Source organism: Paramormyrops kingsleyae, chromosome 21 (assembly GCF_048594095.1).
Source record: "Paramormyrops kingsleyae isolate MSU_618 chromosome 21, PKINGS_0.4, whole genome shotgun sequence".
In the NCBI taxonomy this organism is placed as follows: domain Eukaryota; kingdom Metazoa; phylum Chordata; class Actinopteri; order Osteoglossiformes; family Mormyridae; genus Paramormyrops; species Paramormyrops kingsleyae.
In genome coordinates, this window is record NC_132817.1 from 16,338,451 (window position 1) to 16,354,187 (window position 15,737).

Sequence of the window (15,737 nt, forward strand, 5' to 3'; positions counted from 1 at the left end):
ATACGTTACACACCAGTGTTGCACTTTCAATGCTCCCTCACAAGCAATGCGGCGATGGGAAGCGACGGGTGGCTCTCTGTGCTCTGTCGCCTGTACACAACAAGCCTCCATTAACTGCTAACCTGTGCAGGAACCGGACAGAACAATGGGCGAGGGTGGTGTCCCACCCCCCAGACAAGGTTGCCGACAAACGGCGACACGGCCCCAACTGTCCACCCCCTGAATCACTAGATTTATCCTCTTGCCCCCCAGAACCCATTCACGTACCCCAGCCCCAGAAAAAGACGAGACAAAGACCTGACAAAATGGAGGGCTGCCCCCCGAGGCAGGGTGGGGCCCGGGCTTTGTGGCCCTCGGCCCCTTTTACCAGGTCTGACAGGCCTCTACCAGTCATCGGCTTTGTGTCGGCCACATAATAGACAAAACACCAACTGAGCAACTGCGATGCTGCGGCCGAACTATTAGTCAACGTGACGACCTTTGCAGATGCTAATGGTCCATCGAAGACCCATGAAGGTGCCTATATGCTAACACAAAGAGATGGTCGGGGGGGAGGGGGGGCAGGCAGCTGGGTGACATCTTCTATGTAAAAAACAGAACAAAGTCATAAAGTGAGGGGGGTAGGACTCTGCAGCTTAAAGGTTCCTCGCGGGATCCAGCGGTCAAACAGACTCCCATGTCCCATTTGCTACTGCCAGAACCTCACGTCTCACCGCAACATCTTATTTCAAATGTTCTTCCTCCTAAATTATAGCACATTGGTTAGGGTTAGGGTTAGGTGCATCAAGAATAATATCTGTAATATTCTGTGGATATTGTGGTACAAAAGTCTTCTTAACATGTAAAAATGTATATTGAGTTACTGAAAACCTTCAGTTTCCTTTGGATTTAATGAAACATCATCCATCCATCTTCACCTCTTCCTTGATCATGTGCACCACACACGTCCTTTCAGATCCACCTGTGAAGTGGCTGGACTTGTAATCTTGCTACTTTTCCTCTGTTTGCAGTGTGGCTGCTAATTACTACATACCTGTTACCCCCCGCTAGGGACAGAATAGTGTCCTCTGTCATGAAAGTGCTCTTGGTGTTTGTTCACAAGAAAAACAGTTGGACAACGAACAGGCAGCTGGAGAAAGCAAAATAGTCTGATAGAAAAGCATCACTTTATTAACTATCATTGTGCGACACAATCACAAGGAATAAATAAGGGCGACTGCTGCAACGTGCAAGACAATCAAAGAGGAGTCAAAATATGGAACACCGTGAAATGAGCAGCGCAACGACTGCCCTAGCAGTGACGGGGTTCGCGATATTCACCTCACATACACAGACAAAATGCTGAGGGCTTGCATGGCGCTATTCCCCTCCGCTGCCCTAGATGGCAGTAGTGGAAACAGCTGTAATGATGAAGGGGATTCAGAGAGCGCGAGGCCTGTCCTGGCACTGTGACTGAAGCCGGACTGGTGTGCCTATAAGCCTTAGTATGGTTGTGAGAACCAGGTGGGATGCTGGAAGGTACAGAAGAGACGTCCAGTCTTAACCACGTCAAAGGTGTAAGAGTCTCCCAATCCAAAAATGGACACAGGGTATCAAATCCACAAGGCCACACTGATACACAAAGAGCACAACACCTGGTCAAATCCACCACGTTACCCTCTGCACAGTTTGTGTTACACGCATGTGCAAAGCGGAAAGATAGAAAGGAAGATTTGTTTTGTTCAATTTATTTTTACTTCCAACAATTACATCACTTTCTCAAGTGCTATTGAATCAAGAGCTACCATTAGTGCAATTCATGACTTTAACTCAGTGTTTTTCTTTTAAGAATATATGATAAAACTGGATTATTGTGACACAAATACTGAACATGGAGCAAGATGTCTACGCATGACCTGACGAAGTGCAAAAGCATCTCGCCAGGATGAGGGATGTCTTCCGCGGGCCAGCGATGGCAGCCAGGAGGCGCAAGTCCCCCTCCGTCACACGTCCGGCCTACAGACGGGGATTTATGACCATGAGGATTCCAGATCCAGCCTCCCTGTAGCCGGCAGACGGGCGAGGGGCCGTACAGGAGCCGGGGGAGAGCTCACTCCAGGGAGGTCATATAAATCTAAGGGCAGAGGACGACGGCTCAGGGGTTTGCCAGCGTCCTGACAGCCGTGAGGGCAGCAGAACCTCACCCCGAGTCCAATCAAGAACATGTGTGACATGGTTTAAGGGCCAAAAGCTGCAGTAGGTTTGGGCTCCTGAAATGGATTGGGGGGGGGGGGGGTGGATCTTCCTTCAGCAGAAGCTCACCATCTTCTGCCTCCCCCAAAACGAAAACAGTGCTTGCAAATGAAGCCAGTTTGGCAAAGACGTGCTAAGACCAGGAACGGAACCTTCGGCGTTCATTAGCGCTGGGTCGTGAAGGCAGCGTGGCCCTGGTTAAGCGCTCGCGATCCGTGATTTCCCATCAGGCACTGCGTAAAGATCCATCTTCACCAAATGCAATGCGAGACAGAGAAAACAGCAGACAGTAATTCACAAAAAACATACATGTATATCAGTCATTTGAGAACAGTGTCCTTTCAGTGATCGATTTAGCATCCTGGGTTTCTGAAACAGAGTTGGGTAGATTTGTTTTGGAGGACAGGAATATTCAGTTAAGAACAGTAACCAACCGTATAAGTCTCCATGCAACTTTAAGGTGAATGAAGTCAAACTATAAAAGCCTTTAGGCATTCTGAAGACAAAATGTTATGTCACTATCATTTATCCAAAGCTAATGTTACCTTCCAAGGCATTACAGGGGGACCCTTGTGAACGGGAGAGATGTGATTGATGTTTTTTATTTTATTGTGATTTCAGTGGTGTTTCATAGCTGATGGAAGATTTTAAACATTTACCGGTTTAGCTATTTCTCCTGCTGAAGTGCTTGAATGAACGCTTCAAGTTTCTCTTGAATTTCTCTCACTTTCTCTGGAAAAAAAAGAAACATTATACATTAAGAATTTCTTAATTGCAAATAATTCTTGAATGTGGCTCATGATTGGCATGATTGACGCTCTATTGGCAGGCTGTGCTCCCAGGCCCCGCCCTCCCCACTAGACGCTCTATTGGCAGGCTGTGCTCCCAGGCCCCGCCCTCCCCACTAGACGCTCTATTGGCAGGCTGTGCTCCCAGGCCCCGCCCTCCCCACTAGACGCTCTATTGGCAGGCTGTGCTCCCAGGCCCCGCCCTCCCCACTAGACGCTCTATTGGCAGGCTGTGCTCCCAGGCCCCGCCCTCCCCACTAGACGCTCTATTGGCAGGCTGCGCTTCCAGGCCCCGCCCTCCCCACTAGACGCTCTATTGGCAGGCTGCGCTTCCAGGCCCCGCCCTCCCCACTAGACGCTCCATTGGCAAACGACCTCTCGCTCCTGTTTGTAAACAGCTGTGCTTCCTGCCTAAGCGTCCTGAGACGGCCTTTGAGCCCCATATGTAAACAGGCAGGCTTCCTGGCCCAACGCACGCAGTTCCCCAAGGCCACAGATCTTGAGTGTAGCAGAAGACACTTTTATTGCATGGCACAGTGACCAAACACAGGATGTTCTTTTTTTATTACACGTCAGATGCAGCATCAGCTGGACCATGTCATTCACTCCACTCTGGATTACTTCCACACCCTGGTCCCTCTGAGCCAATATCCGACTTGCATATGGAAATGTGCTATGCTGCAACAAACTCATTCTTAAGATTTATGGCACAAACAGGTTTCTGGGGAAACCTGATCCCCTTAGTAAGATGAACACAACTGGCCATGGTTGCACTAAATGCTCATTCACAGAACTTTCATTCGATCGCTGTGCGAAATTCTTCATTCTTTCTGAACCTTTACTACAGAATTCCGGATTATAATTTCCTTGACCTTTCTTGCACTGTACCTGGTATTGATGTCTATTTTTAATCGCTACCGTCTATAATCGCCATCTATTAACATCTAAATGTCTGTTTTACTCTGTAAATGTATTCAGCTACTATAAACCTGTTATTTCCTTTGGGATTAATAAAGAATCTATGTATCTGTTCATGATGTGACATCTCGCAACGCAGCTAAACACCCATTGCTGTCCAGGGGAAAATAAAACCTCTAATCCAATTAAGATTTTTGCTTTATTCCTTATATATCAGTGTTTGTCAATCCGGCCCTCAGGGACCCACAGTCGGTCCGTGTTCCTGCTCTCTCCGAGTTCCCTGCCACAAAATCTACATTTTTGCAAAAAACGTGGACTTTCTATCGGACCCCGAATACCGAACTGGGAAACACTGTCTTGCAGGATAAACCTGAAGGTATCCTCGGAGCCTTGAAAATGGACATGGGCGAGTTGGGAGAGTGTCCCCTTTTCTGCGCTCGGAGACCATCGACGCGCGCAGGACACGCTCGACGTAGCGGCACGGAGGCAGGGATGGGGTACGAAGGCATCGGCCCACAGCGGCTGGCCAGGGCCTGCAGGTGCAAGGGGGAAATTAAGCGGAACCGGCACCTAGAGCATTGACCGGCAGGGCCCGACCAAAGACAACAAACCCCAGCCGGTGACCCGCGGAACCTCCAGCAAGTGGGGGGGGGGGGAGAGGGTGCTAAAGCCCAGTTATTTGGGTGTTGTTAGGGTTCTTCTCAAGTTCCCTTTGATGCGGCAATGTTTGTTTGGATTTGGGTCATTGCTTTCAGTGATTAACGGGTGGAAGTGTTTCCAATCCTGGACACGGGACAGGATCCCTGGGGGGGGGGGGCGGGGGGCTCAGATCATTTCTCAAAATCATTTGCGGGCAGATAATCCAAGTTAAGTCAAACAAAGCACAGTGGATATGGGCGCGGTGAGCGGCACCATCTGGAAATGGCGAAGGCGCGAGAGGCCGCAAAAGGACGGAAAGTGCCGGAAATAAAGGGGAGAGAAAGACACTAGTGAGAGATGATGAAAAGTGATCAGCAGAGTGTGTTATTGTGCTACAAGTATACTCGCAGATTTTTCTGAGGGGGGGTATAATATGGGGTAAATGGGAAGGGTTGCCAGGTATGGTCATGGTTCATGCTGATATTTAGGGTCTCAGTTAGAAGCTGCCAGATACATTAATCCAAGACTCTCCATTATCTGGCTGCGAATATTCCCATAATCCCCTGCACTGCCGATTTCCCCTTCAAGCGGACAGTGCAGGACGGCGATATACCTCATGTGACGCGTAAGCGACAGAGGCGTACACAACGCAAGCAATATACTGATTATACTTACGCAATTACATTAAACATCGTGTCCACCATCTTGGTCAGCTCCTTCGTTTCTGGTGTCAATTACTTTGTATGAAGTGACGTACAAATCACTGCCTTTACACTTTAAACTAATGTTAAACATAAACGAGATAATCCTAAAAAGGATCGGCCATCAAAACTGCACAGCTCGCTAAGTTTTGCTTCCTATAACAGTATAAAAGTAAACGCAAACCCAACACTCTCGGCGAATTTTATAACCAAGATTTATAAATACCGGAACTGTATTGAAAAAATAACGTTGCTTATGAACGTAGGCAAGTTAGAATTTCATTGTACTTCGCACACGATACTGCTTTCTGGGAAACAAACTGCCAGATGCCGTACACTGAGGGACACAATAGGGCTCGCAATATTTTCTCTTGCCTCTGAAAATATACAGTACTTCCAGCCATTCATTCTCAAAAAATCAGATGTTACTTTAATGATAACTGTACAGTTACTAACTGTATAAACACACTGTCCTGTGACAAAAGGTGACCACACTGCCACCCTGATTTCTGGAAGTACTGCAACTTACATACACGTCGCATTAATTCCTCACGTAGCTGCACAGACAATGCGCGGAACCGACGCAGAAAATGCGTGGCGGCCATGATGCATATGTGTACGCTTTGTGGGCGTCGAGTATAAATCGGGCCTTACCCTCACCCTCTATTCAACCCCCCCGCAGCCCCGTGAAATGAAATCTCTGGTCCCCATTGTCCTGGGCCGTGAGCTTCCTGGGTGCCTGGCAGAAGGAGAAGCTGGGAAAGCCCGTAACTGATGCCTGATTGGGCCGTAAGAGGAGGAGGCCCCGCCCACAGCGGGGCAGGTTACCAGGCACCAAGGATAGAGGGCTTGGAGCCCTGGGGGCTGAGGCTTGAGGGGCGGGGGTGCGACGCCTAATCCACTTAACACACGAGACAGGAGCCGTTTGTTAAAACAGAACCCAGGAGACGCAGTGAGGCGAAACACAGAGATCCGGTTCATACTGCAGACAGGGACCAGGTCCAGACCCGCCGATCAGAAGAGAGAGGATTCCTAAAAGTGCTCACCTGCACTGTGCACCAGAGAGAGGAGCAGGACTGATCTTTGGAACATTTAAAGACCCGTTTCTGAACTAACCCCTCAGCAAAAGGCAAATCCAAAAGGTATAAAAAGGTAAAGTTATCATGCACTTAAGCTTATTATTGACAGAACAACAATGCTGACAAGACAGCAGCGCCAGAGGACGCACTAATCACCACAGAGACGCACTAATCACCACAGAGACGCACTTACAGGTGTAGACACAGCCTCAAGTTTAAGGGCTTTTCCACTGCACCAGGTACCGTACTTTCAGTACTCCGTACTTCTGGTTGAGTACCAGTACCAAATTTTCAGTAGCCAAAGTAAAAAACCAGCTGTGGTACTTTAGTGGTACTTTGGTATTTGGGGTGGGACTTGCACATGTGTTCTTTGATCTTTGATTAAGCAAATCACCTGCTTCTGAAACATAATACAACCACCATCTTGAAAAAAGTTACAAACTCAGAAAAAAACGATAAATGAAATTAAAAAATGAAAAAAATAATGTATGCGCGTACAAAGGAAGACATCCAAGTTTTATATGTGCAGGACATGTAATGCTGGTATTAATATCGAACATCGTCCAGCCATATAATATAGTACAGCCATTTTTCAAATTCAGTAAAAAAAACCCCACCTGGCGTTGTGATGTCATTCGGCACCAGTATCAGTTTTTATACCAGTGGAAAACAACCACTTTGAAGTACTGTACTGTCGGTACCTGGTGCAGTGGAAAAGCACCCTAAATAAAGAAGCTCAAATTCGGCATGAAGTGATGAAAAGATGGAGACCTTTGGCAGATGGTGTGGTTTCTACTGGGCGAGTTTAATAGGCGTTAGGTCGTCTCAGTCACCTGAGAAGGGGCATTAAAATAATCAAAAGCTAAACTTAGTTATTCACACACTGCAGCACACTCTGGAAATGCTCACGCCCCTAAGGAATCAGTGTATGGAATGCGAGTCCGTGTCTGAGTCCACGCGCATCACGCCGGGGGTGTCTGGTGCCCTGGGGCCCGGGGCCCTGCTTTGACAGGCACACAATGGGGCCTTCATGGGAGAAGGGCGGCTTGACCTCAGCTCACTTTAGCCTTAATAACGCCCCTTGCAGGGAGCTCCAGCCCAACCCGGGAAGGTCCAGGTGTGCAAGGAGTGGAGTGTGACGGAATGAACTCCCCCCCCGCCCCCCCAAACCCCCGCCCCCCTCACTCAGCTCCACCCATCTACAAGAAGCATTTAATTACAGGGAAGAGACAGGGCTTGCGGGGCTGGGGAGGGGGGCGCTCCTCACAGTTCAGCTGGCGGGCAGCCGTGGGGGGGTTGGGGGGGGGGTGTCCTGTGACAGCACCCTGGGCTGACATGCCGTGGCAAGCGGGCCTAATCACCGAGACTCGCCCTGTCAGACCACCGCCGAGGACCTCGGGTGCGATCCGTGCTCATGGTGCCGCTCCAGAAGTGAAACCGGACCCCCCCCCCCCCCACACCCCGCCCAGTTCGGTCCAAATGGACACTGCGGCCTGGCAGTGGACGAACGGGAAGTGTGCCGTGAGTAAACAGAGTGGTCAAGCAGAGGTCGCGGTGCGAGACACCCCAGGGGATACCGCTGCTCCAGGAAGGTTCAGGACACCCCAGGCTCATTCTGACCAAAGTGCCGAGCTCAGGTTTCCCTCTCATGACCGAACAGAGACATCAAAGCAGCCTGAAATGCACAGCCAAGTGGCTGCCGTCACACCGCCGTCGTGCACCGCGTCAACGTCTTTCCCTGCTTATTTAAAGAGGTACTGACGAAAGGAATCCAGAAATGTCTGTAGACTGACCCATCTTTGAGCCTTAAATACTGGAGATGCACACCATCGTGGTACTATTCTTACGACAGCCGTTGGCTTCATAACCCCGAAACTCCCCCCAGCGATGGATCACGGAGTCACCAAGGTTGGATTGGCCCTGCAGCCCTTAAATACTTATTACAAATGAAGACATTTTTCGAGGCTGTTTGTGGCTCAGAGGGTATAGGCAGAAGGTTGCTGGTTCAAATCCCAGGGCTGGCAGAGCGATTTCACTTTTAGGACCTTGAGCAAGACTAACTCTCATTCGCTCCTGGCACTGATTGACACTGCTTTCTCAAAATGTACATCGCTTTGAATAAATGTATCAGGTAAATAAATGTGATGTAAAATATCCAAACCATCAAAGGATAGATAGAGATTTCCAAACTTTTCCCAGGATCTATGACTTCAGTAGCAGGGATTTTGAAGCCTCAGATGGTCTCTGCGTGTGAGGGTCTCTAAGGACGCTTTGGCGTGGGAGAGGTCAGCCCCCCCCCCCCCAATATACAAGCACAAACCCACACACACACACAGTGGGTTGCTATGTGCCCAGTTGAGGCTGCCCCCATTGGCACTGTGTGTTAGCAATAGCCCCGGGGGCGACGGACGTGCCCGGACTTGCCCCTACTGGCCCGAAGCGGACAATGGAAGCAGGTATGTCCCCCACGGAGAAGCTTTCCCGGCCAGTGACAATAACCCCGCCCCACTGCTGAAGGTCATCCGTGACCGCAAGTCGTGTCCCGAATGCACCCCTCCCTGTGGCTGAGTCACCTCCCCTCACCCACAGACAGGAAGCGCCGTGTTTCCAAACAGGTCCACTTCCTGTCGCGTCCAGCTTCCAAAAGCACGCGGCGCGAGGTTGCCGGGGCCCACCAGCGGCTCCAAACCACAACAATCGGCTGAGGTTTTCCGCCACGGGGCTGATGTGTCTGGCTAGGGCTGCCATTAACCCCAGGTTTTGAAGCGGAACAGCGTGACTTACGAAAAGTCACTGATCTGAGAAGAAGCGATTATGCGGCAGCCTTGTGTTTGGTATCCGAGTGCGGCCTGGAGCTTGGGTGGCAGGCCGTGTTTACACAGACGGCGTGGCGGGGGCCGTGTGGCGGGGGCCGCATGGCAGGGGCCGCGTGCGGGCCAGCCTGGGCCTGCCATCACGAGGCACGCTCTGTTTGTCTTCAGGGCCCATTTGCAGCACGTCTATGAGACTCTGACAATTACAGGCACCTGTGAGCAACAGCCTGGCTGGCCTTCAAGTAACCTCGCCTAGCCAGCGTTTCCTAAGTCTGCAAAATAATGACAATTTCACCTAAAACTCATCTGAAACCCAAGCAGCGGTACCATAAGATGACCAATGCTGCCCTCTATTGGTCATTCGAAGTACAACGCGGCCACTGTAGTCAATAGGTCCAGAATGTTTAAGAAAATTCATAAACATGTTAAAGAGCAATATTTAGGAATCACACTCACTGAGCTCCTCAGCCAGCTGCACTCGCCGGCCCGTGATTAGCTCCGCCTTCTTCCCGCTATCCTCGGCGAAGTCCTCCAGCACCTCCTTGACGTTCTTCTCCAGGCGCCGCACTGGGGGGGGGGCATGACAGCACTAATCAGCTGCTGGCACAGAGACCCTGCTTCCCGATCAATGTGAGACGACGCTTCTTCACTTCTTACGCAAGTCCCAGTGCGTGCGATTCTGGGAGTTAGCGTTAAAGCAAAGCGGGGTGGGGGTGTCTAACTCCGAGTGCCGACTGCTCTCGCACGGTCTACATCTGGGCCAGATTGGACGGTTCCATGCTGCCTACCCTCCGAGTTGGTCAGCTGTTGCCTCAGCGTGTTGGCCGTGATTCCCAGCATTTTCTGGATGCGCCAGAATAGCACGACGTCATTGCAGTCCATCTGCAACCAGCATCACATCACATCACGCTTACTTCAACTCACAGCATTTAGTCTGCAATCTGAAATGCCTTCATGTTCATCCTACTTGCCAGTAGATACTGGAAACCAGAGTCTTGCATGGGTCCACTCGCCTGTACTCACAGTGCTTAAAACTGCATACGAACCCTTATCCGACAGAAGCTCTTATGTAATTCTGTACTTGGCCCAACCTGCTTCAAAGAGATTCCACAACCCAAACTACAGCTGAATTACAATCAGTCTACTAGATTAGCTGGACAAAAATGTTTATTGGCTCACAGGCCCATAGCCAAATAATTACAGAAAAAAACATTTATTTTCAATGGGAAATATAGGCTTATGCCTATGTAAAAAAAAATGGCGTATTTTGCCATTTAAACCCGCTATACCCGAGGCCTTTTGAAAATTACATAGATAGATATTTTTCAGCCATCACACCCCCAAAACTTGCGGGTTACCCGTCAGGTACCTGCTGGTACCTGCAGGCTCTGCCGGAAACTGGGTCCAGTGAGAGATTAGCTCCTTTGGGCTCACCTCAGCGTCCTCAAACCGCTGCTGGAAGTAGTAGAAGCCCCTCTTGCACAGGCTGCAGTGAAGCAGCGCCCTCTGCAGGAAGTGACGGCGGTACAGCTGGTGCCAAGTGTCCTTTATCTGGGAAGAAAGTAAGGATGGCAAACGGTACACAAAGGTCCCTTGTCTCTCGGTGAAATGTGATATATCAATTACACTGGCAGTGTAAAGCACAGAAGGCCACCCTGAAGGACACATGGTCCCATGGGGGGGGGGGGGGGGCTGACCAGGCTGGGCTCCACGTTCACGCCCCGGCTCTCCAGGTTCTTGCGCACTGTGGTGACCTCGTCGCTGGCCAGGTACGCCGTGTGGTTCTCACGCAGCCTCAACAGCTTCTCCAGCTCATTGCGGGTCTCGCTGCAGACACTCTGCAGGCCAAACACACAGCGCGATCACGCACCCGTGGTATCACACGCTCCTCAAGAGCTGCACACACGCAGCGGAACATGCCGGCTGCACACACGCAGCGGAACATGCCGGCTGCACACACGCAGCGGAACATGCCGGCTGCACACACGCAGCGGAACATGCCGGCTGCACACACGCAGCGGACCATGCCGGCTGCACACACGCAGCGGAACATGCCGGCTGCACACACGCAGCGGACCATGCCGGCTGCACACACGCAGCGGACCATGCCGGCTGCACACACGCAGCGGACCATGCCGGCTGCACAAACGCAGCGGACCATGCCGGCTGCACACACGCAGCGGACCATGCCGGCTGCACACATATGCGGAAGAACATGCCGGCTGCACACATATGCGGCGGAACATGCCGGCTGCACACATATGCGGCAGAACATGCCGGCTGCACACATATGCGGCAGAACATGCCGGCTGCACACATATGTGGCAGAACATGCCGGCTGCACACACGCAGCGGAACATGCCGGCTGCACACATATGCGGAAGAACATGCCGGCTGCACACATATGCGGCGGAACATGCCGGCTGCACACATATGCGGCGGAACATGCCGGCTGCACACATATGCGGCGGAACATGCCGGCTGCACACATATGCGGCGGAACATGCCGGCTGCACACATATGCGGCGGAACATGCCGGCTGCACACATATGCGGCGGAACATGCCGGCTGCACACATATGCGGCGGAACATGCCGGCTGCACACATATGCGGCGGAACATGCCGGCTGCACACATATGCGGCGGAACATGCCGGCTGCACACATATGCGGCGGAACATGCCGGCTGCACACATATGCGGCGGAACATGCCGGCTGCACAGGCCTTATCAGTTTGTGTCTCTCTGCATTATGTGTGTTCAGTCTGGGAATTAAAGGTAAAGGCCTGGATGGGGAAGGGGGTCACAGTCAGGACTTACCTGATCTGGGGATCGACTTCTCCAGTACAGCCACCTCTGCTTCCAGTCAGGGCCGACCATGTCTTGGATGATGGCCTCCGCTGGGGTGGAATTAAGCAAAAAAGACACCACCTGCTGGTCCTGAAAAGGCCCAACCCAGAACTCCACACACAAAAGGCAAGAGTGTGGCGACTGTCCGTTAAAGAGCTATGAGAAGAACGTTATATACACCAACATACGGCTGTTTCTAGAGGACCACAGTGGCCAGCTGATCCCTGAGTACAAGAGACAAGGGTAAGCTTTCCCTTAGCAACGCACGCACGCACGCACGCACGCACGCACGCACGCACGCACGCACGCACGCACGCACGCACGCACGCACGCACGCACGCACGCACGCACGCACGCACGCACGCACGCACGCACGCACGCACGCACGCACGCACGCACGCACGCACGCACGCACGCACGCACGCACGCACGCACGCACGCACGCACGCACGCACGCACGCACGCACGCACGCACGCACGCACGCACGCACGCACGCACGCACGCACGCACGCACGCACGCACGCACGCACGCACGCACGCACGCACGCACGCACGCACGCACGCACGCACGCACGCACGCACGCACGCACGCACGCACGCACGCACGCACGCACGCACGCACGCACGCACGCACGCACGCACGCACGCACGCACGCACGCACGCACGCACGCACGCACGCACGCACGCACGCACGCACGCACGCACGCACGCACGCACGCACGCACGCACGCACGCACGTTACTTTATCAAGTTATCCAGCCAGAGACCCAGACCTGAAGGCTGTGTGTGTGTATGTGTGTGTGTGTGCGTGTGTGCGTGCGCGCGCGTGTGTGTGTGTGTGTGTGTGTGTGTGTGTGTGTGTGCGTGCGTGTGTGCGCGTGTGTGTGTGCGCGTGTGTGTGTGTGTGCGCGTGCCCCTCGCCATACTATCGTTCAGGCGTGCCCGCAGGGTCTCCTCCATGAAGCGGGCGGCCGCGTCCCACTCCTGCCTGTCCGTGATGGAGCGGTCCTCCAGGGTGTTCTGCTGGATCACCCTCTGAAAGGCAGCAGACCGCAGGAGACCCCGTCACTCCCCACCCACTCGCTCTTCACGGCCCGGCGGAGGATGCCATGGTGGCGACGGCCTTCACCAAGCTGTCCTCTGCGCTCTCGCTCCAGCGGTGCCTCTGGATGCTCTCGTCCCGCACAGCCTCCTTCAACCTGTCGAAGATGTCGTCCTGGTCCCTGCCCTGGCGATGCGACATGAAACGGCCAAACTCCCCCTGCAGCGTCTCCCAGGCAACCTGCACGCGGCACACGCACAGGGAGCTGAAGGCCCAGGCTGGCGCCTGACCCACAGGGGGCGCAATCGTCACGCCACGCCGCATCCTCACCTCCAGGGTCTTATGCGGCAGCTGCTTGTCGGCCCACTGCTTCAGCTTGATATCCACTGTGGTGTTGAAGGTCCCAGAGTTCATGGACTGGGCGGCTGGGAGGTAGATGTTCTCCAGGAAATGCGTGGACACTCGCTCCCACAGTTTCTTCTGCAGGATTGCCTCCCTGGAAGTGAGGGGAGGGATTAACAATAAGCGCACAGTATTCACTTTGAGCAGCAGGTGGCGTACTAATTAAGGATACGGTCCTGTGATCAAAGGATCAGTAATCTCAGTGATTAATTAATAGAACAGTAATACACATCAACAGTAGTATTACACACTAATGCTCAATCAGCCGTGCAGAAAGAGATGAGATTAGATTAGATTAGACTAGATTAGATTAGATGAGACTTAATTGTCATATGAAATACAGTTAGTACCTAACCAGGAGAAAATAAATACACAAAAAATGATACATTATGGTTGTGTGCACAGAGTGAATGACTGTGATAAGAAATATTATACAGGATATCCTCTCCACACACTTTACACGGAGATTAAACAAGGAGGTTATAAATAGCAGTGATAAAGTAACGGCCATGTTACATTCCTTGAAGCTACAGTAAGGAAGCCGTAGCTGACGGGAGCCACAGAAATGACCCGGCCAACGCAGAGCCACCGTAACGTTACCAGCACTCTGCTGTTTCTTTCACATCTCCTGCTCATTTATCATAAAGGGCTGCTCATGTTTCTTTGTCCTCAAGCACCGACTGGACCAACTTATCAATATGCACGTCTCAATTAGGGCCAGTCCAACCCAGTGCAGAAGCGCAGCGAGGCCCAGCCCACCCCAAGGTCATCCATCATCCCATCGATTGGGCTGCATTAATGGATTTCACAAGAGCCCCCCCACCCCAATCCATTCCAGATCCACTCCCATTACCAGTACACTCTCTGCAAAATCGTTTTCTTCCACAGGCATATAAATAGTGTCTTATCCATTGTATCCAACAGCATTCGTGAGATAACCTGGACACCTGCCTAACCCAAATGATGTGTAACAGATGATTAAACCAGGAAATTACACATCACTGGGTGGTATTGTTAAATCACGGAACTGGGAGCAATTCATTACGATAACGAACGAGCGGACACACCTTTAGAGAGTCCGACACGGAGGACAGAACAGGCTGCTTACCAGTGTTTGGGCGTCACCTGGCTTAAGCTGACGACTTCGTCCAGGATTTCATTCTTGGCCTTTTCAAAGAGCTCATTCTGTGAAAGCAAATGTAATTTTTCAGTTTACACATTGAAAAGTTTAAAACCTGCTCCAAATCATACATTTGCAAATTTTAGTACGTCTTATTGCAATAACATATTTTTTCAGCCTAATTACTGCATAACATACAGGATTTTATTAAGATTTGGCTCACAAATCAAATTACTTTCCGTGGTATCATTTGCAGGCGGTAAGTCTGATTTTAACACACTACAATGCAGAAAGCAAGCATCCAACCAGCCTCCCCTTTCTCTTACCCGATCCAACTCTCGCAAACGAGAGTAATTATTCTTCCATTCTGTCTCCAGGTTGAACCGGGATGCTAAAAAAAAAAAAAAAAAATGAAAACCATGAGAAGACAAACACCCACACGTTCAGCATATGGATCAATACCGTGCCTCCTGGTCCAATCGTAAATCGGTATGCCAGGATGACATCATCAGCTCGGAGATGCATGGTGGTTATTCACTGCCCCTCTGAAAGTGGGGGACAGGGTCACCTTAGGGTCACCTTAAGCCCACCGCCCTCGTTTGCAACGCAGATTTCATCATCGAGCCCCTGGTGATCCCATAAAGGAAGACCCACCGGAATTTTTTCATGCCGTTTATTATTTCATTCTGCTGTGGATATGCACAGACTAAAGATGATTTTAAATATGCATGCACTGGCTGTTTGCAAGTTCAAACTCCATCTGTTATAAATTAAAATGCCATACCAAATATTCAGGGCTCATCATGTGCAATTCACATTCTACAACATTAACACTGATTGCTGTATTGTACCCATGTCAACTTTCAGCGGTGCACTGAACCTCTGCATTTATCCCACACATGTCATGCACTCCTCTCCGTTTAGTATCTTTTGTTTCTTGTTGCCTTTTCCCAGGCCGCCATTGTAAATAAGAAATTGTTCTTAATGGCTTCCCTGGTTAAGTAATAAATAATTAATCTCGTGTCTTATACTCTGTCTATGTTATACCATCATTTTTAACTGTCAATTGCAGTGTTTCCCAACCCAGTCCTCGGGGGAACCCCGGACAGTCCACATTTTCGGTCCCTCCCAGCTCTCAGTGCACCTGTACCAGG

General features: G+C 51.3%; 1 protein-coding gene across 1 annotated transcript in view; it reads right to left on the bottom strand.

Annotated features, from left to right (window-relative positions):
* Positions 1-1,147: 1,147 nt before the first annotated feature.
* LOC111836691 (dynamin-like GTPase OPA1, mitochondrial) overlaps positions 1,148-15,737 on the bottom strand; it is a 28,300-nt gene continuing 13,710 nt past the window's right edge. The window contains exons 18-29 of the mRNA XM_023798203.2: positions 14,910-14,974; positions 14,572-14,648; positions 13,392-13,557; positions 13,149-13,301; positions 12,946-13,054; positions 11,988-12,067; positions 10,868-11,008; positions 10,605-10,721; positions 9,959-10,052; positions 9,627-9,737; positions 2,892-2,964; positions 1,148-2,481 (exon numbers count right to left, since the gene is read on the bottom strand). Of these exons, the coding sequence (XP_023653971.2) occupies positions 2,900-2,964; positions 9,627-9,737; positions 9,959-10,052; positions 10,605-10,721; positions 10,868-11,008; positions 11,988-12,067; positions 12,946-13,054; positions 13,149-13,301; positions 13,392-13,557; positions 14,572-14,648; positions 14,910-14,974 (1,178 nt within the window). The 3' untranslated portion in view covers positions 1,148-2,481; positions 2,892-2,899. The remainder of the gene's footprint in view (positions 2,482-2,891; positions 2,965-9,626; positions 9,738-9,958; positions 10,053-10,604; positions 10,722-10,867; positions 11,009-11,987; positions 12,068-12,945; positions 13,055-13,148; positions 13,302-13,391; positions 13,558-14,571; positions 14,649-14,909; positions 14,975-15,737) is intronic.